At 36.7% G+C, this 15,646-nt stretch overlaps 1 protein-coding gene across 1 annotated transcript; it reads right to left on the bottom strand.

The window, feature by feature from the left end:
• Positions 1–4,037: 4,037 nt before the first annotated feature.
• On the bottom strand, positions 4,038–5,137 carry LOC149198642 (salicylic acid-binding protein 2-like). The gene is made up of 3 exons (XM_089400327.1): positions 4,558–5,137; positions 4,331–4,465; positions 4,038–4,193 (listed from the first exon to the last, which is right to left on the bottom strand). The coding sequence occupies exons 1-3, from the start codon at positions 4,972–4,974 to the stop codon at positions 4,038–4,040; spliced, it is 708 nt and encodes a 235-aa protein (XP_089256453.1). The 5' UTR covers positions 4,975–5,137.
• Between the last annotated feature and the right edge of the window lie 10,509 nt (positions 5,138–15,646).

Below are 15,646 nucleotides of genomic sequence, written 5' to 3'. Positions count from 1 at the left end.
TGAGCTTTTCTTAATGCATTGTGATGCGATGGAGTTCGCATTGTGATCTCGCATTTTACCATTTTGACATAAGAAAATACCCTATCATTCTTTGCACGATGCGATGTTTCTTAAGGAGTAACATATATGAGTTCTAATTGATTTTTTGAATTTAACAATGTAAACTATGAAACGGGAACTATAAACTCAAAACGGGAACTCTGGCCAAAAAACCCCGAAAAAACATCAAAAATAGTGCTAAAAACGAAAAGTGTGTATACTGGAATGATGATTTTATTTTTTAGGGGTCAATTTTGAACATGTTTTAAAAATGGCAGTGACTACGAAATTTACTACGAAATTTTCGTGCAAAATACAGCTTCAAAATGAAAAAGTGATATACTGGAACGATGATTTTTTTTTAGTGTCAATTTTCAAATTTTTTAAAAAATGCTAGTAAAACCAAATTTGTATGTGCTACGAATCACACCAAACAGTGCTTACTGGGCATCCAATACTATATATATATGTATATGTGGGGTCTATGAATAAATAAAGATCATGGTTGTGTGTGAATAATGTTGTTTAAAGAAATTCGTTATAAAACTACAAAGAAGAAAGATGAGGTTTTACAACCAACTAAATTGAGACCTCCTTTTCTAAACAGTCAAAAGAAAGTAGGAACAGTATAGATAGGTCGAAACCCTCTTCTTTTCTAGTATAAAAGAAAAGGAATTTATCAGTCTTGAAATAAACATTATATATAGAGTTCGATAAATGTCTTCACCAAGAGTCATATCCACTGTAAACAAGACTTAGACAAGTAAACATTTACTGTCAAAAAATGCAGCTAAATATCATGAAGTTAAAGAAAATGCAACTTACGCTTGGGAATATATACATATCGCATAAACTCTGTGTCCAAATGGCTAATGACCGTGAGAGAAAACTAACCAATTTGTCTAAAAGAAACGAGTTTATAACGAGAGCCACAACAATGGTAGATAAAAGAAACGAGTTTATAACAAGAGCCACAACAGTGGTGGATGGAAGTCTGTGACAAGAACGGAAAGGATCATCTACCTTTGACTTTACTTTGCTGCTTACTTAGGTATACTCTGTAACTTTTTCTTGATCTGCACTTGAAACTGGATCGAAGATCATTCAAGCTTTATTCAAGACAAAAAGCTCTTTTTAGGATAGAGAAGTAAAAACTATATTTAAGATCTCTCTTTTACAAATTTGCAATGGAAATTCTTGATTAATGTCCCGAAAAAGTCATACATATGCGTGTACCAATATAAATATGTTAGAAAAGAAAAAACTATTGTAATTAAATAAATAAATTTAACAATATCATATATAAACACTAAATAAACATGGATAGAACAGGCCAACTAAGTACAAAAATAGTGACATGGATAAAACAGGGGAACTAAGTACAAAAATCGAGACATGGATAAAACAGAGTAACTACGTACAAAAAAACGAGACAATGAATCTCGATAATACAATATATATCGTCAAGTGACTAACTACGAACAAAAATCAAGACAATGAATCTTGATAATACAATATATATCATCAAGTTCATCGCAAATAGATAGTACATTCATTTGTGAATAATCATGTTCCTCTTAAAATAGATATACTATTTAGTTTCTTAAGATAGATATACTATTTACTTTCTATTTGTACCTATATAGTTTCTTTCTTACATAGAGATACACATAATTATATGAAGACACAAAAAGAGAGATAGATATTTACGTTGTTACAATAGATAAAAAAAAAGAGACAGATTACATTAGCCCTGTGATGTGAACTTTTTATGAAAAATAAGGCACTAACATATTATCATTGCAAGAAATTGAAGAAGTTGAAAAACAAATATAAAATAGCATCTATGCTCAACAATATGTCGGTTGAGCCCTGTGACGTGAACTGCTTGTTCACTGTCAATGCCCTATAAAAGAGTTGGATTAAAGATGTTTTAGAACTTCATTTCCAAAAAGGCAAAATTTTTATTGTAATTTTTTACTTCATTAAATAGATCGTATTTTGTCAACATTAAATAGATTGGATTTTGTCTAACATTGTTAGCAAAATGTATTCCATGAAATCAAATGAAAAACGCGCCAATCGATGTACAGCTGTACAATATGAAAATCAGTGTATTGCCACATCACATAACTCGATAATAATATGCTCAACTTATATATTCAGATTTTCATTAATACCCAGAGTTTACCTGAGTCGTATTTATTTCACTTTTCCAAAAACATAATCACAATCGAAAAGAACCATAAACTAAGATTTGTTCATTTGAAGGGTCGCGAAACCATAAATATATAGTTTTACCAGGGATTGCATATTGATATATAGTGTTTTGAAAATGCTAAGGGCAAATACTTATGATTTGATTCCAGCTGCGTAGGATGGAAAAAAACTATATAATTATAACACCAACGTGTTACGATGAGATGAGAGTTGTTACCTATTTCAAAATGCAGCGTGTGCTAGGAATTGCATTAGGAATTGCATCGGACGAGGGATCTATTCGCCAGGCCCTTCAGGAAGAAGGGATATGCCCAGATTAGCGCATATCTGAGGACCTTCAAGATAGGTGAGTACGTGGACGTTAAGGTCAATGGTTTGATTCACAAAGGGATGCCTCACAAGTTCTACCATGGCCGCACGGGCGTTGTCTGGAACGTCACCAAGGGAGCCATCGGCGTGGAAAAGGTTCGTAACAAGATTATCAAAAAGAGAATTCATGTTCGAATTGAGCATGTGCAACCATCTAGGTGCGCAGAGGATGCCTTGTTAAGAAGAAAAACCAATGACCCATTGAAGGCAGAGGCTTAAGCACGTGGTGAGCCTCCTCTCAGTACCAAGAGGCAGCCTGAAGGCCCTAAGCCAGGATTTCTTGTTGGTGACCATTTTAAATACAATTCGGTAATGATATAATATAACGCATATGATATAATGTTATCACCATATAACGTTTGTCAAATTCTCAATGCAACTCTGCAGTGTAATTGACATACCTCAATGTAATTAATGCATATAGTACCTCGGTACCAATTCAACGCAACGCCAAGAATATTATAACCCTGACACTTGAACCCGAAGCCAGTAGAGTAGAAACCTAGTCCATGGCCCGATGGGAATGTGTCGTGGGGAGACAACACTCACTCGGATTCAGTTCGATCTCTGGTTGTACTTGTTAATGATTTGAAGGGTGGATATTAAGATTTTAGAAGAGTAATTTGCTCTGGTTGTTTCATGATAAAGATGACCATCTCCTTATGAAAGTTCTGCCCAGTAAGCACTGTTTGGGGCGATTCTGAGAATCGCCGGGTGGTGGGGCGATTCTCAGAATCGCCCCAAACAGTGCTTACTCCGCAGAACTTTCATAAGGAGATGGTCATCTTTATCATGAAACAACCAGAGCAAATTACTCTTCTAAAATCTTAATATCCACCCTTCAAATCATTAACAACATCATCGCCGGGTGGTGGGGCGATTCTCAGAATCGCCCCGCTACCGCCCCGCCACCAATTGTGGTGACGGGGCGGTGGCCGGGCGATTCTGAGAATCGCCCCACCACCCTACAGGACCTTCAAGATAGGTAACTGCACCAATGTCGGTTCTCCACTACGTACAGAGGACAAGCAACAAGGAAGCCTCTTAGTCATGAATCATGATTGCTTGCGTTGAAACAAATGTTAATGCTTTGACAAATAAGCCAGGCTACATCAGGATTCCTCCACAGCAATTTCCTTTGCGTTGAAACGTACGCATCATTCAGTCGACTCCAGTTTGATATTTGCTCAAGGTACCACATTAATTAACCATGCTTCCTATGTTTTGTGTAAAAAATCACTAGCTTTTGACTTTCGTTTATGGTATGGAAATGGAAAGAATCGTTATAGTTCCAAGAATTCACACTATATGTCATTGCAAGCTCGCACGCTGCTGATTGCAAATGAAAGTTCTGCCCAGCAAGCACTGTTTGGGGTGATTCTGAGAATCGCCGGGTGGTGGGGCGATTCTCAGAATCGCCCTGCCACCACCCCGCCACCACAAGTGTGAATTCTTGGAACTATAACGATTCTTTCCATTTCCATACCATAATTCTCACTGCTGAATACTACCTCTTCGTCCAACACTGGGTGAGGCCTGAGAAGAGTCTCCGCTAGAGTAATATCCTGGAATACACAATAGAACATTCTCAACGCCTTAAAATAGCTCAATATGATCAGAAAAACAATTAGAAAACGCAAATAGAAATAGGCCAATATATATTTATTAAGCAGGAGATCTCTATCTGCTGCGCGTTAGTTACATGAGAGGGGCTCTTTTGATAAATATATTCTCGCGCGAAGTTGCTCCCAAATTTAAAGGACGACGGCCTGCTCGGTTGTCCATCAAGTCCATACTTGAATTCCATGTCTCCCCACGTTTGGTATCGTTCATAAAACTGAAAAAGAAGAAGCGGCAACATCAATAAAACACGAATAAGAGCCATCAAACTAGGTGAAATTGATATATAGTATTAATATGGTGGAATACCTGGCCAATCAGCTGGAGAGGGGTTGTACCACGGACGGGCATGAAAGCAGCCAGGAATACAACCACAGCAATTTTGTGTGGGAATTGCTCCATCATACAAGTCAGATCCACACCTCCCAAACTGTGACCAACCAATATTACTTTTTCCTTCTTCTCTGCCCCATCTCCATCTCTATCTGGTAGAGTTTTCATGAGTTCCGCAACTGGTTGGTTGTACTCGGCCAAGGTTCGAATCGCATCACCGTCATTTGGGTTGAGTCCAGCTCCCCCGAGATCGACTGCTGTGACGCGATGACCAGCCTTTTTGAGCAGATCTGAGAGCTTGTACCAACACCACGCTCCATGACATGCCCCGTGAATCAAAACAAAGTGGGAGGTCCCTTCCTTTCTTCGACTGTCTCCCGATTCTGCTTCCATTGGGCTGATTCCACTTACTCTTGGCCCACAGGTCAGTGCTAGCAATAGGCTGCCTGGCTCAGAAAAATCGACAAAATCTGATTTGCTCTTTGTCACAATGTACCACACTTCATTATTAATTCCCCAAGCGACGCGCAGTTAGGGTAGCCATTGCTGCCTTATCAAACTGGATTACATTAATTAACCATGCTTCCTATGTTTTGTGTAAAAAATCACTAGTTTCTGACTTTCATTTATGGTATGGAAATGGAAAGAATCGTTATAGTTCCAAGAATTCACACTATATGTCATTGCAAGCTTGCACATTGCTGATTGCAAATGAAAGTTCTGCCCAGCAAGCACTGTTTGGGGTGATTCTGAGAATCGCCGGGTGGTGGGGCGATTCTCAGAATCGCCCTGCCACCGCCCCGCCACCACAACTGGTGGCGGCGTGGTGGCAGGGCGATTCTGAGAATCGCCCCACCACCCGGCGATTCTCAGAATCACCCCAAACAGTGCTTACTGGGCAGAACTTTCATAAGGAGATGGTCATCTTAAGATAGTCCAACCAATTATGGATAGTCCATGACAACATGGAATTCCACTAACTTTCACGCATCCTCCAGACATGGAAATTGGTGACCATTTTAAATACAATTCGGTAATGATATAATATAACGCATATGATATAATGTTATCACCATATAACGTTTTTCAAATTCTCAATGCAACTCTACAGTGTAATTGACGCATAATACCTCAACGTAATTAATGGATATAGTACCTCGGTACCAATTCAACGTAACACTGAAAACACTGACAAGTTTAACATAGACCACACTCCCATGGGCTCAAATCATTTAGTTTTAAATGGAATCATCTTAAATTTCATTTGATTCTCTACGTTTGCATTGGTAGATATTACCAGTGAACAATGAAATTTAAATAAGACAAATAACTAACCTTATGACTCACTCTCATACCAAATATAATTGTGTTTGTTGTCTCTCCTTCATGTCGCGGTAATGTTTCAACTATTATAACTAATTCCTTGTGGAACGTATTCATCATGGGGAAAGATTTAGCACCAACAAATAGGCTTATTATTATGTTGATCTCAAAGTCTTAAAGGAGATGGAACACCATATCCAAAGTATTCAATTGGTGAGTCTTGCACTTTAATTTGAAGATTTATTTATTAATTTGAAGTGACTAACTACGAACAAAAATCGAGACAATGAATCTTGATAATACAATATATATCATCAAGTTCATCACAAATAGATAGTACATTCATTTGTGAATAATCATGTTCCTCTTAAAGTAGATATACTATTTAGTTTCTTAAGATAGATATACTATTTACTTTCTATTTGTAGCTATATAGTTTCTTTCTTACATAGAGATACACATAATTATAAGAAGACACAAAAAGAGAGATAGATATTTACGTTGTTACAATAGATAAAAAAATAAGACAAATTACATTAGCCCTGTGATGTGAACTTTTTATGAAAATAAGGCACAACACATTCATATTATCATTGCAAGAAATTGAACAGGTTGAAAACAAATCTAAAATAGCATCTATGCTCAACAATATGTCGGTTGAGCCTTGTGATGTGAACTGCTTGTTTGTTGTCAATGCCCTGTAAAAGAGATGGATTAAAGATGTTTTAGAACTTCATTTCCAAAAAGGAAAAAATTTTATTGTAATTTTTTACTTCATTAAATAGATCGTATTTTGTCAACATTAAATGGATTGGATTTTTTCAACATTGTTAGCAAAATGTACGCCATGAAATCAAATGAAAAATGCGCCAATCGATGTACAGTTGTACAATATGAAAAACTAATCTCAATAAGCCATTTATGTGAAAAATGATTTTATTTGTTTTGATTAGGTCTATTGAATCAAATTGGTTTTCAATATGTTTGTTTTGAGTATGTGAGGTTTCTATTGTCTTATTAATTCAAGTGGAAGAGATCTTTCTTACATATCATTGGATTATGAAGTGACATTGGACATAATTAAGCTTTGGGCCATACCCTTTTAGAAACAACAACCTAAACTAAATGATTAGTTATAAAGAATTATAAATTTCAAAAATATAGTAAACTAATATTAAGTGTGATTTATGGCCTTAAATGAGTTTTGGAGGGTAAACTTTGAAATGCCACAGAATTGAAATTAGAGGTCAATAGAGTGTGTGAGGTCCAATTATTGGATAGAGTTCTTGAGAAAATGCTCCTATAACATTAGAGTTAAACATGAGGCATCTCAGGTCAAGTGCCTAATGGTTAAGAGCATGTGTTTCCTCCTAAGAGGTCGTAGGTTCAAAAACCAGAAGGGGTTAGAGTAGGTATGCCTTTGTAGAAAATAATCAAATCGTTGCGTGGAGGTGGGTCTCTTATCCCACAAACAAGGGGGTTTCATACACCAATTTGGTGTCTGGCTTGGCTATGACCCTAAAATTGGATAATAATAATAATTAGGATATACATTGTTAGAAATTCATAATCTATAAGGGTGAAAGCATGGAGCTGGGTTACACTTTTTGGCAAGAGATGGCACATTTGGGTGGAAAAAATGATTGCTCAATTCAGCCCTTTTTAAGCACTCGATCGAGCTGTTTGAGCACTTAAACAATGTAACCCAATGTTATTTAGGAGCTCGATTTAGCCATGTCTTTGCGACAGTCAAATGAAGGAGATTGGGTTCTGGATTTATTTTCTGGCTCAAGTAAGTTTTGTTATATGGATTTGAATTTCAATATGTTCTTTTTTAATTAATATGCCATTGTACTAATTTACTTCATTATTTCTATTGTGCTTGATAATTAGGTACAACACTAGCATGCTGCCTTCAAAAAGGAAGAAATTGCATTGCAATTGAGAAAAATCCATTATAGTGCAATTTCATTCAGCAAAGAATTAATGCTCTTCAATTTCTTCTAGATGCAATGCAAGAAATTGGGTTGAAGAAAGGGGACTTTAGTGAATCATGTGTGGCAAAAAAGGCAAAGGAACCCCAACCACCATTACATGGAATGTTTGGAAAGACATACATTGGGAGATTCGCAGACATCAAAGACCCATTAGAAGAGGAAAATGAGCAAAAGGAAACATAAAATATTGTGGAAGAAGACAATGATGAAACTCTAGAGGACGAAGAGTTTGGATTACGTGACATTGTTGATTAAATTTAAGTTATGCTTGTAAATCAAGCTTTGCAATGTTTTGACTTTGACATTTTATGAGAAGAATAAACACTCAATTAGGGTTGTTATACGTTCAATATTTGTAATATGTGATTTTCGCATTGATTTTTAAGTTAATCATTATTTTTTGAAAAAAAAAGTGATTATTATTATTTTTTTGACATGAAATTCATAGAAAAGGCTATTATTTAACCATTTTTAGTTAAAATTATCGTATAAAAATTGTGATTTTGACATGTCAATTCTAGCAAAAAATTATCAAAACATGTAGTTTTTTAGTTATATTTATGTTAAAAATGGTTATTTTTATGTCCATTGTTAAAAAATATTGTTTTTTAGAAAAAATTATTTCATGTGGATTGAAAAATTAAGTAAGGATGTATAAATATGTAGAATATCGAAAATTCTAAATATCGACCTCCTAATTTAAAAATGCAAAACAATAAAAACCTCACTAAAAAAAAAGTTAAAATTAAAATAAAAAACAAGAAAATGTGAAGAAAACGACCACTTCAAAAATGATCAAATTTACAAAATAATTATTTACATTTTATACATTAGAAAATTTAAAGCCCAAAAACAGGTCTTTTAAAAAAAGGGGGTGATGCAAAATACTCACTTTTTAAAATCAGCATGAAAATCACTACCCTTCTAAAACGTAATGTACATAAAACTATCCTTCCCATGACATTCCTTCCAAAAACTATGCTCTAAAAAAAACATGTTCGTTCTGCATCACCCCTTTTCAAAATCAGGTCACTTTTTTGCTATCTCTACGAAACGGGTAACAGTATCAGTTCCCGTTTCATAGTTTACATTGTTATTTCTTGACTAAGGGTCCCCACTTACATAGTCTTATTGCTAATACTAAATAAGGAGGGGGGTTGTTGGTGGCCACAACAGGTTCCCAAATTTTTCCAGGCATCCGTTTATGCTTAGCATGGCTTGGTTCTATTCTTTGTTTTTAAAATCTTATGCAATCTCACGAGGCCATTGGGTGATTCTATTCGTATGTATTTGTTAACACTTCCGTAAGGTTGTCTTAGAATTAGTGCTTATGACCTATGTACATCAAGATTGTAGGGATTTGGAAGGGTTGTATGTCTCTGTGTCATACAAAATCTTGGTTACTTCACTTTCTGCTTATATAATGTTGTTTCAGTATTTGTTTCAAGAACTGAAGATTGCGTTTTTATATTATGCGATATTTCATATTTGGTGTTAGATTAATGCCTATGAACTCTGTATACTCATAATTCTATGGTATGGATGGGCGAGGAAGGAAATCAAGCCTGTGAAAAGCAGGTTTTTGAACATCTCATTTTCTGAAGCTCGAGAATGTTGAAGCCTCCGATGGAATTTGTAGAGGGAAAAGACATAAACGAGCAAAGGAGTATGTGCGTATTTAATTGACCAAATATGATCATGTATGACACTGCTTCAAATTATTCTATGTATTGTATATTTTTTGAATTATCATGCCTAGTATATATAATTATGTCCAAAATGGTGTAAATCTATTGTCTAATAGAACATCACAACACAGTAGCATCGTGATTATATATATATATATATATATATATATATATATATATATATGTATGTATGTATGTATGTATGTATGTATGTATGTATGTATGTATGTATGTATGTATGTATGAGAATCAAAAGAGAGTTTGAAAACATCTTTATATCTCGATGGTGCTGGAAGAAAACACGCAGAGCTAGGGTTTGCAACAGAAGATCAATGTTGTGCACCATGGAGAGGCGAGATGGGGGGAGTTCCACTCCCTCCTACAATCAAGCAGTCTCCAATCGATTCAAGAAACCACTGGAGGCTGAAACCGGGGTTTTAGGAAGAGGGAAATAGGAAAATAGAAGCTCACAGGGGCAGGAAGATACGCAGGAAGAAGTCAGACGAGAGATGCGAATAGGAGGAGATAATCATAATACTGAATCTAGAAATCAAACTGGACCATGTAAGCCTAGGGAAACCATCACACCCTGAGTGGTGTTAAGTGATCCAATGCTACAGGCACATAGGGAGCACATGGCGACTTATGCAGTTATTTGTAAATTCATGGGTTTATGTCCAACGGAGAAGGCTTTATATGCATGGATAAAGAATCATTGGAAACCAAAGGGGGATATAGATCTGCACCTTGGATCCAAATGTTTCTTCACTTTAGTTTTCACAAACATAGAGGATAAAGATAGGGTCTTTGAAGGAGGTCCATACTTCTATGTTGCTGCAGGCATCTATATGTGGCCTTGGGTGATGAATTTTGTCCTGGAGCATGACACATTCACTTCGGTGCTGGTATGGGTAAGGCTCTATTCCCTACCTCTAGATGATTGGCAGCTAGAATCATTAAAAGCGATAGGAAATAAACTACGGCCTTTTTTAAATATATTAGAGGCCACAATGTAAGAAAAATATACCACCTTTGCCTGTATATGCGTAGAGATGGACCTTTCTGGAGCTCTATTGGATGAAATAATTCTAGAAGTTTTTTATGAAGAGTGGGTGGAGGTTGTGGACTATGAGCATGTTCCTTTCAAATGCCACAAATGCCATGAACACGAGCATCTATTCAAAGATTTCCCCTTAAACATAATGGAAAACAGAACTAAAGAAACCTCAAGGAAAGAAACTAAAAGCTTTAACAAAGTGGGGAGCAAAGGTAAAGGAGGGAGAAAGAACTAGAAGAAAGTCAACGAGGAAAAGTAGTTTAGTCAGAATAGGTTCAAGGTATTAGAAGAAGAATAGGAGCACGATAAAGTGAACCAGATACTAGAGGAAAATCCTACAGAGAAGGAAAAGGATGATAACATGGAGGTTATACTTGAAAACAACCAAAAAAAGGAGGAATTGTTGAACACTATGGAACTTGATAGGGACCAAGAAATGAACCCGAGCAAGGTGGGAATAGAGGATCATGAACTAAAAGACATTCTTTAAAGGGAGCATCTAGATTTGGAAAAGTTCCTGGAATAGGGGACTACCAAAGGAATGGATTCACTACCTCAAGAGGATTTTAATAGAGTGCAACAACTATTCCTCTAGAGAACTCAAGAAAAAGGTTCGAGGGTCAAAAGAAACCATGATAGTCAGGACAACAGAGGGGTTAAAATGATGGAGTCAACATCTGGACAAGCTCCTGGGAACCCAGGCAGGAAAAGAGTTGGGAAAAATCAGAATGAGTTGCTGATAGAGTGTGGAAAACTCATGATCAATTCAGGTAAGATCAAATACCTAACTAGTTACTCATTTACAAATCTTTCTTAATGAAGCTCATAACATGGAATATTAGGGGTGTATGAAGTAAAATTAAACAAAGAAATCTCAACAATAGAATGAAAGAAGAAAAACCATATATGATTTTTGTCCAAGAAACGAAATGTTCAGTAGACAAAATAAGACATATACATAGAAAATGGCTTATCAAATATGAATATATAGAAGTCAAAGAAGACAAAGCAGCAGGAGGAATTCTCACACTTTGGAACCCTCAGAAACTTAGGATCTTAGATGCTGAAGTATCTAGGAAATATCTCTCAGTGGTCATCGAACCTTTGGGGGACAAGGAAGTTTATTTGCTCACAAATGTTTATGGTCCACAAAATCTAGAAGATTTACTTAGACATCTAACCTCATTGGAGGAGTTAAGAGGAACACATCCGAGTATGACCTGGATTCTAGGAGGGGAATAAGGTCTCTATTAGAAAAAAGGGTGGTACCAGATCACTAGGCAAAGATTCTATAGCATTTGAGAATTTCATAACAGCATGAAGCTTGTAGATACAGAGACAAGTAACAGTATCCTTACCTGGAATAATAGGAGGGGAGGAGTGTCTCAAGTGGCCTCTAAACATGACATATTCATTATCTTGAAGGACCTCATCCTCACAGGCCATAACTTGGCAGCTAGGATACTTCTTATTGGAGGCTCGGACCACTAGCCTATTCAACTTGAAGCATCCTTTATATGAACTCCAAGAAATAGAACTTTTAGGTTTGAAAACATTTGTCTTACCCATCTTGACTTCATCAGAAATATTGAAAGATGGTGGACATAAGATACACAAGTTCAAGGTACTAAAATGTTCCTTCTGCATCAGAGATTGAAACACGTCAAACAAAGGCTTAAACATTGGAACAAGAATGAATTTGGAAATATATTCGAAGCCAAAAAAGTAGTAGAATGGAAACTATAGGAAATTAACCAAACACTCATGACAGAGGGCTTTACCAAGGAGAGAAAGGAACAAGCTAATTATGTTCAACAATAATGGGAAGGCTTATGCAAACAAGAGGAAATTTTTTGGAAACAGAAATCGAGGGTACAATGGTTAAACAAGGATAAAGGAATACAAGGTTTTTTCACAAATCTACCATGGATCATAGGTCGCATAACAGGATTTCAAAAATCAAAGATACTCAAGGAAAACAGCTTACTACATACCAAGAAATAGAAGCTATTATGGTTCAGTATTTCCAAGGCATAGCCAAGGAGCCTCTCATAGATAGATCAAAATTTATCAAGGACTTCACAAAGCACATTCGTAAGGTAGTGACAAGAGAAGACAATTATAATCTTAACAGGCTCATGAATGAAGAGGAAATCAGCGAAGTCATCAAAGAAATGAAAAATGGGAAATCTCCAAGTCTGGATGTTTTCAACTTTGAATTCTTCAAATCATGCTGGGAAATAGTCAAGCAAGATATCCTCGATGTGGTGGAGGACTCAAGGAAAAACAAAATTGTTTTGAAGGGACTCAACACCTCTTTCATAGCCCTGAATCCAAAGCAGGAGAATGGTACCACACCAGATAGATTTAGATCCATAGCATTATGCAATGTGGTGAATAAAATTATTTCAAAAGTAATTGTGAATAGACTTAAGCCTCCGCTCCCAACTCTAGTGTCTGAGGAGAAAATTAGATATGTGGAAGGAAAGAAAATTCTTAATAACATCATTCAAGCTCACAAGGTGGTTCACTCACTTAAGAGCAATAAGCAGGCAGTTATGATCATTTAGCTTGACCTAGAAAAGGCTTATGATAAACTGAGTTGGGCATACTTCAAGGAAGTATTGATAGCATATCGCTTTCACCATCACTAGATAAGATGCGTAATGGCCTTTGTAACAACCCCAAGTTTTTCAATCCTGCTAAATTGCTCACCATCCAAGACCTTTAAGCCCTCGAGAGGACTCAAACAAGGAGATCCGCTCTCACCCTTCCTCTTTATTCTCAAGATGGAAAGGCTGGGCAATGCGATTAAACATGCCAAAAGAGAAGGAAAAATCCAGGGTCTCAAACTCACTATAAAGGGGGATGCCTTGACCTATCAACAATTTGTGGATGACACCATGCTGCAGGGTACACCCACGGTCAAGGAAGCTCAAGCCTTCAAACAAATCCTGAACGACTTTGCTATGGCTGCGGGGACAGAGGTAAGCCTAAACAAATCAAATATTTTCTTTTTTAACACTAATATTGCTATTCAGAGGAACCTCACCATAATTCTAGGCTTCCAAAGAGATATGCTACCTTCCAAATATTTTGGAGTACCTCTAACAGACAAACCTCTAAGCAAGGTAGTTTGGGAGCCGGGTACTGATAAATTTCAGGAGAAAATCTAGAAATTGACTAACAGGTCTTTGAATTTAGCAGGATGGCTAGTGCTTACAAAACCTATCCTACACACTATCCCCATTTGCATGCTCTTATCCCTTCCAACTCCTAAAGGAGTAATGCAACACATCAAAAATATCCAAAGGGATTTTCTTTGGGGCAAAGGGGAAGAAAAAAAGAAATAGGCTTTGGTCTCCTGGGATAAAATATGTAAGCGAAAGATACATGGAGGTTTGGGGCTTGATGACCCTGAAACCCTAAACAAATTCTTGGGGGAAAAACTATGGTGGAGATGGCTAAAAGAATCGGTTTCCCCTTGGGTCAAAGTATGGAAACAGAAATATACAAGCAACTGGAAAGAAATGGATTACATTAGGATGTCTGGGCTCATCAAAGGCTCCCACATTTGGAACAAACCTTGGGAGAATAGAGCCATAGTTCAGAAACACAATTTCTGGAAGATTAGAGATTGAAGCCTTGCTTGGTTTTGGGAGGATAATTAGCAACAGGAACCTAGACTATTAAAAGAAGAATTTGTAAATCTCAAGAATGAAACTGATGACAAAGGGTTGCTCAGAGTAAATGACTTTTGGGATCAGGAAAGAAGTGATGGAAAATGGATAAAATGGAAGAACCTAGTTTACAATGATGACTCCCCATTGAAAGCCTAGGCAGAAGCTCTTACAATCATCTTGGAATAGAGAAAGATTCTGAAATCAACATCTTCAGACCAACTAAGATGGGGTGAAAACAATGAAGGCAACTTTAACCTTAAAGAGGCCAAGTGAATAGCCCTGGGGCTTGACATCCCAAACCCTGATAAGGTATGCAAGGACCTATGGCAGAACCAAAACTGGATGAAAATTAAACTGTTCATGTGGTTAGTGCAGCATAAAAAAATTATGACTTGGGAAAACCTTAGGAAAAGAGGGGTGTGTAGTCCATCTAGATGCCAGCTATGTGAATTACAAGAAGAAACTATGGAATACCTGCTCAACCTATGCCCTTTCACCTCCACCTTATGTAATTGGGTGGCTTCAATCTTTAGACAAATAGATAGGGACATTGGCAACATCACCAGTACTTTGAAGAATTGGAGGAAAAATTTCTCTACAAATGAAATAATCAACAAAGTGTGGGTTTTGGTTCTAGGCTTTATAATATGGGATATCTAGAAAGAACACAACAATAGAATCTTCAAGAACAAGATTGGGTCACCCCGGAGCATCATGACTTAAATCATAAAACAACTCAAAGAGACTGTAGGAACCCTTTTAACAATCATACCTGATAACTAGCCTCAAGATAAAGATGAGTAGGTACTTCTAAATTTGGTACTATAGGGGCTTTTCCCGCAGGGCACAAACAAGACAGTAAGCCATATAAAAACTGATAAGGAATTTTGGCAACCTCCACCTCAGGGTTTTATGAAATGCAATATAGATGGAGCCTCAAAAGGAAACCATGGTATGGCTAGTTATGGAGGAGTCATAAGAGATGAAAGGGGTTTCATAAAAACTATCTTTCACTATCATTTGGGGAAGGCCACCAATAAGATGGCAGGGTTCATGGCCATGGAACATTGCCTAGAAATCTTGAGCGGCTCAAATTTAGATAACATCATAATTGAAGCTGATTCTGAATTGATAATTAATTCGTTCACGAAAATTGGCAATGGCTCAGCACCAGACAAAGTGATGAGACATTGGAGGTTACTGCAAGTCTATCAATGTATTCAATCCCATCTACAAAACATGAGAACCCTTAGTTTTATCCATGTGCATAGAACAACCAACAAATTAGCTGATATTTTGGCAAACGAAGGCATGCTC

Source organism: Pinus tabuliformis, chromosome 2_1 (assembly GCF_031772625.1).
Source record: "Pinus tabuliformis cultivar Carrire ecotype Pingquan chromosome 2_1, CPIR1, whole genome shotgun sequence".
Taxonomy (NCBI): domain Eukaryota; kingdom Viridiplantae; phylum Streptophyta; class Pinopsida; order Pinales; family Pinaceae; genus Pinus; species Pinus tabuliformis.
This window is presented reverse-complemented; position numbering and strand designations above follow the sequence as displayed.

Coding starts and splice junctions, on each gene's coding strand:
- LOC149198642 (XM_089400327.1), bottom strand. CDS start 4,974: ATGGAAGCAGAATCGGGAGACAGTCGAAGAAAGGAAGGGACCTCCCAC. Junction 4,466..4,557: donor CTCTCCAGCTGATTGGCCAG/GTATTCCACCAT, acceptor CTTCTTTTTCAG/TTTTATGAACGATACCAAAC. Junction 4,194..4,330: donor ATCAAAAGAGCCCCTCTCAT/GTAACTAACGCG, acceptor TGTGTATTCCAG/GATATTACTCTAGCGGAGAC.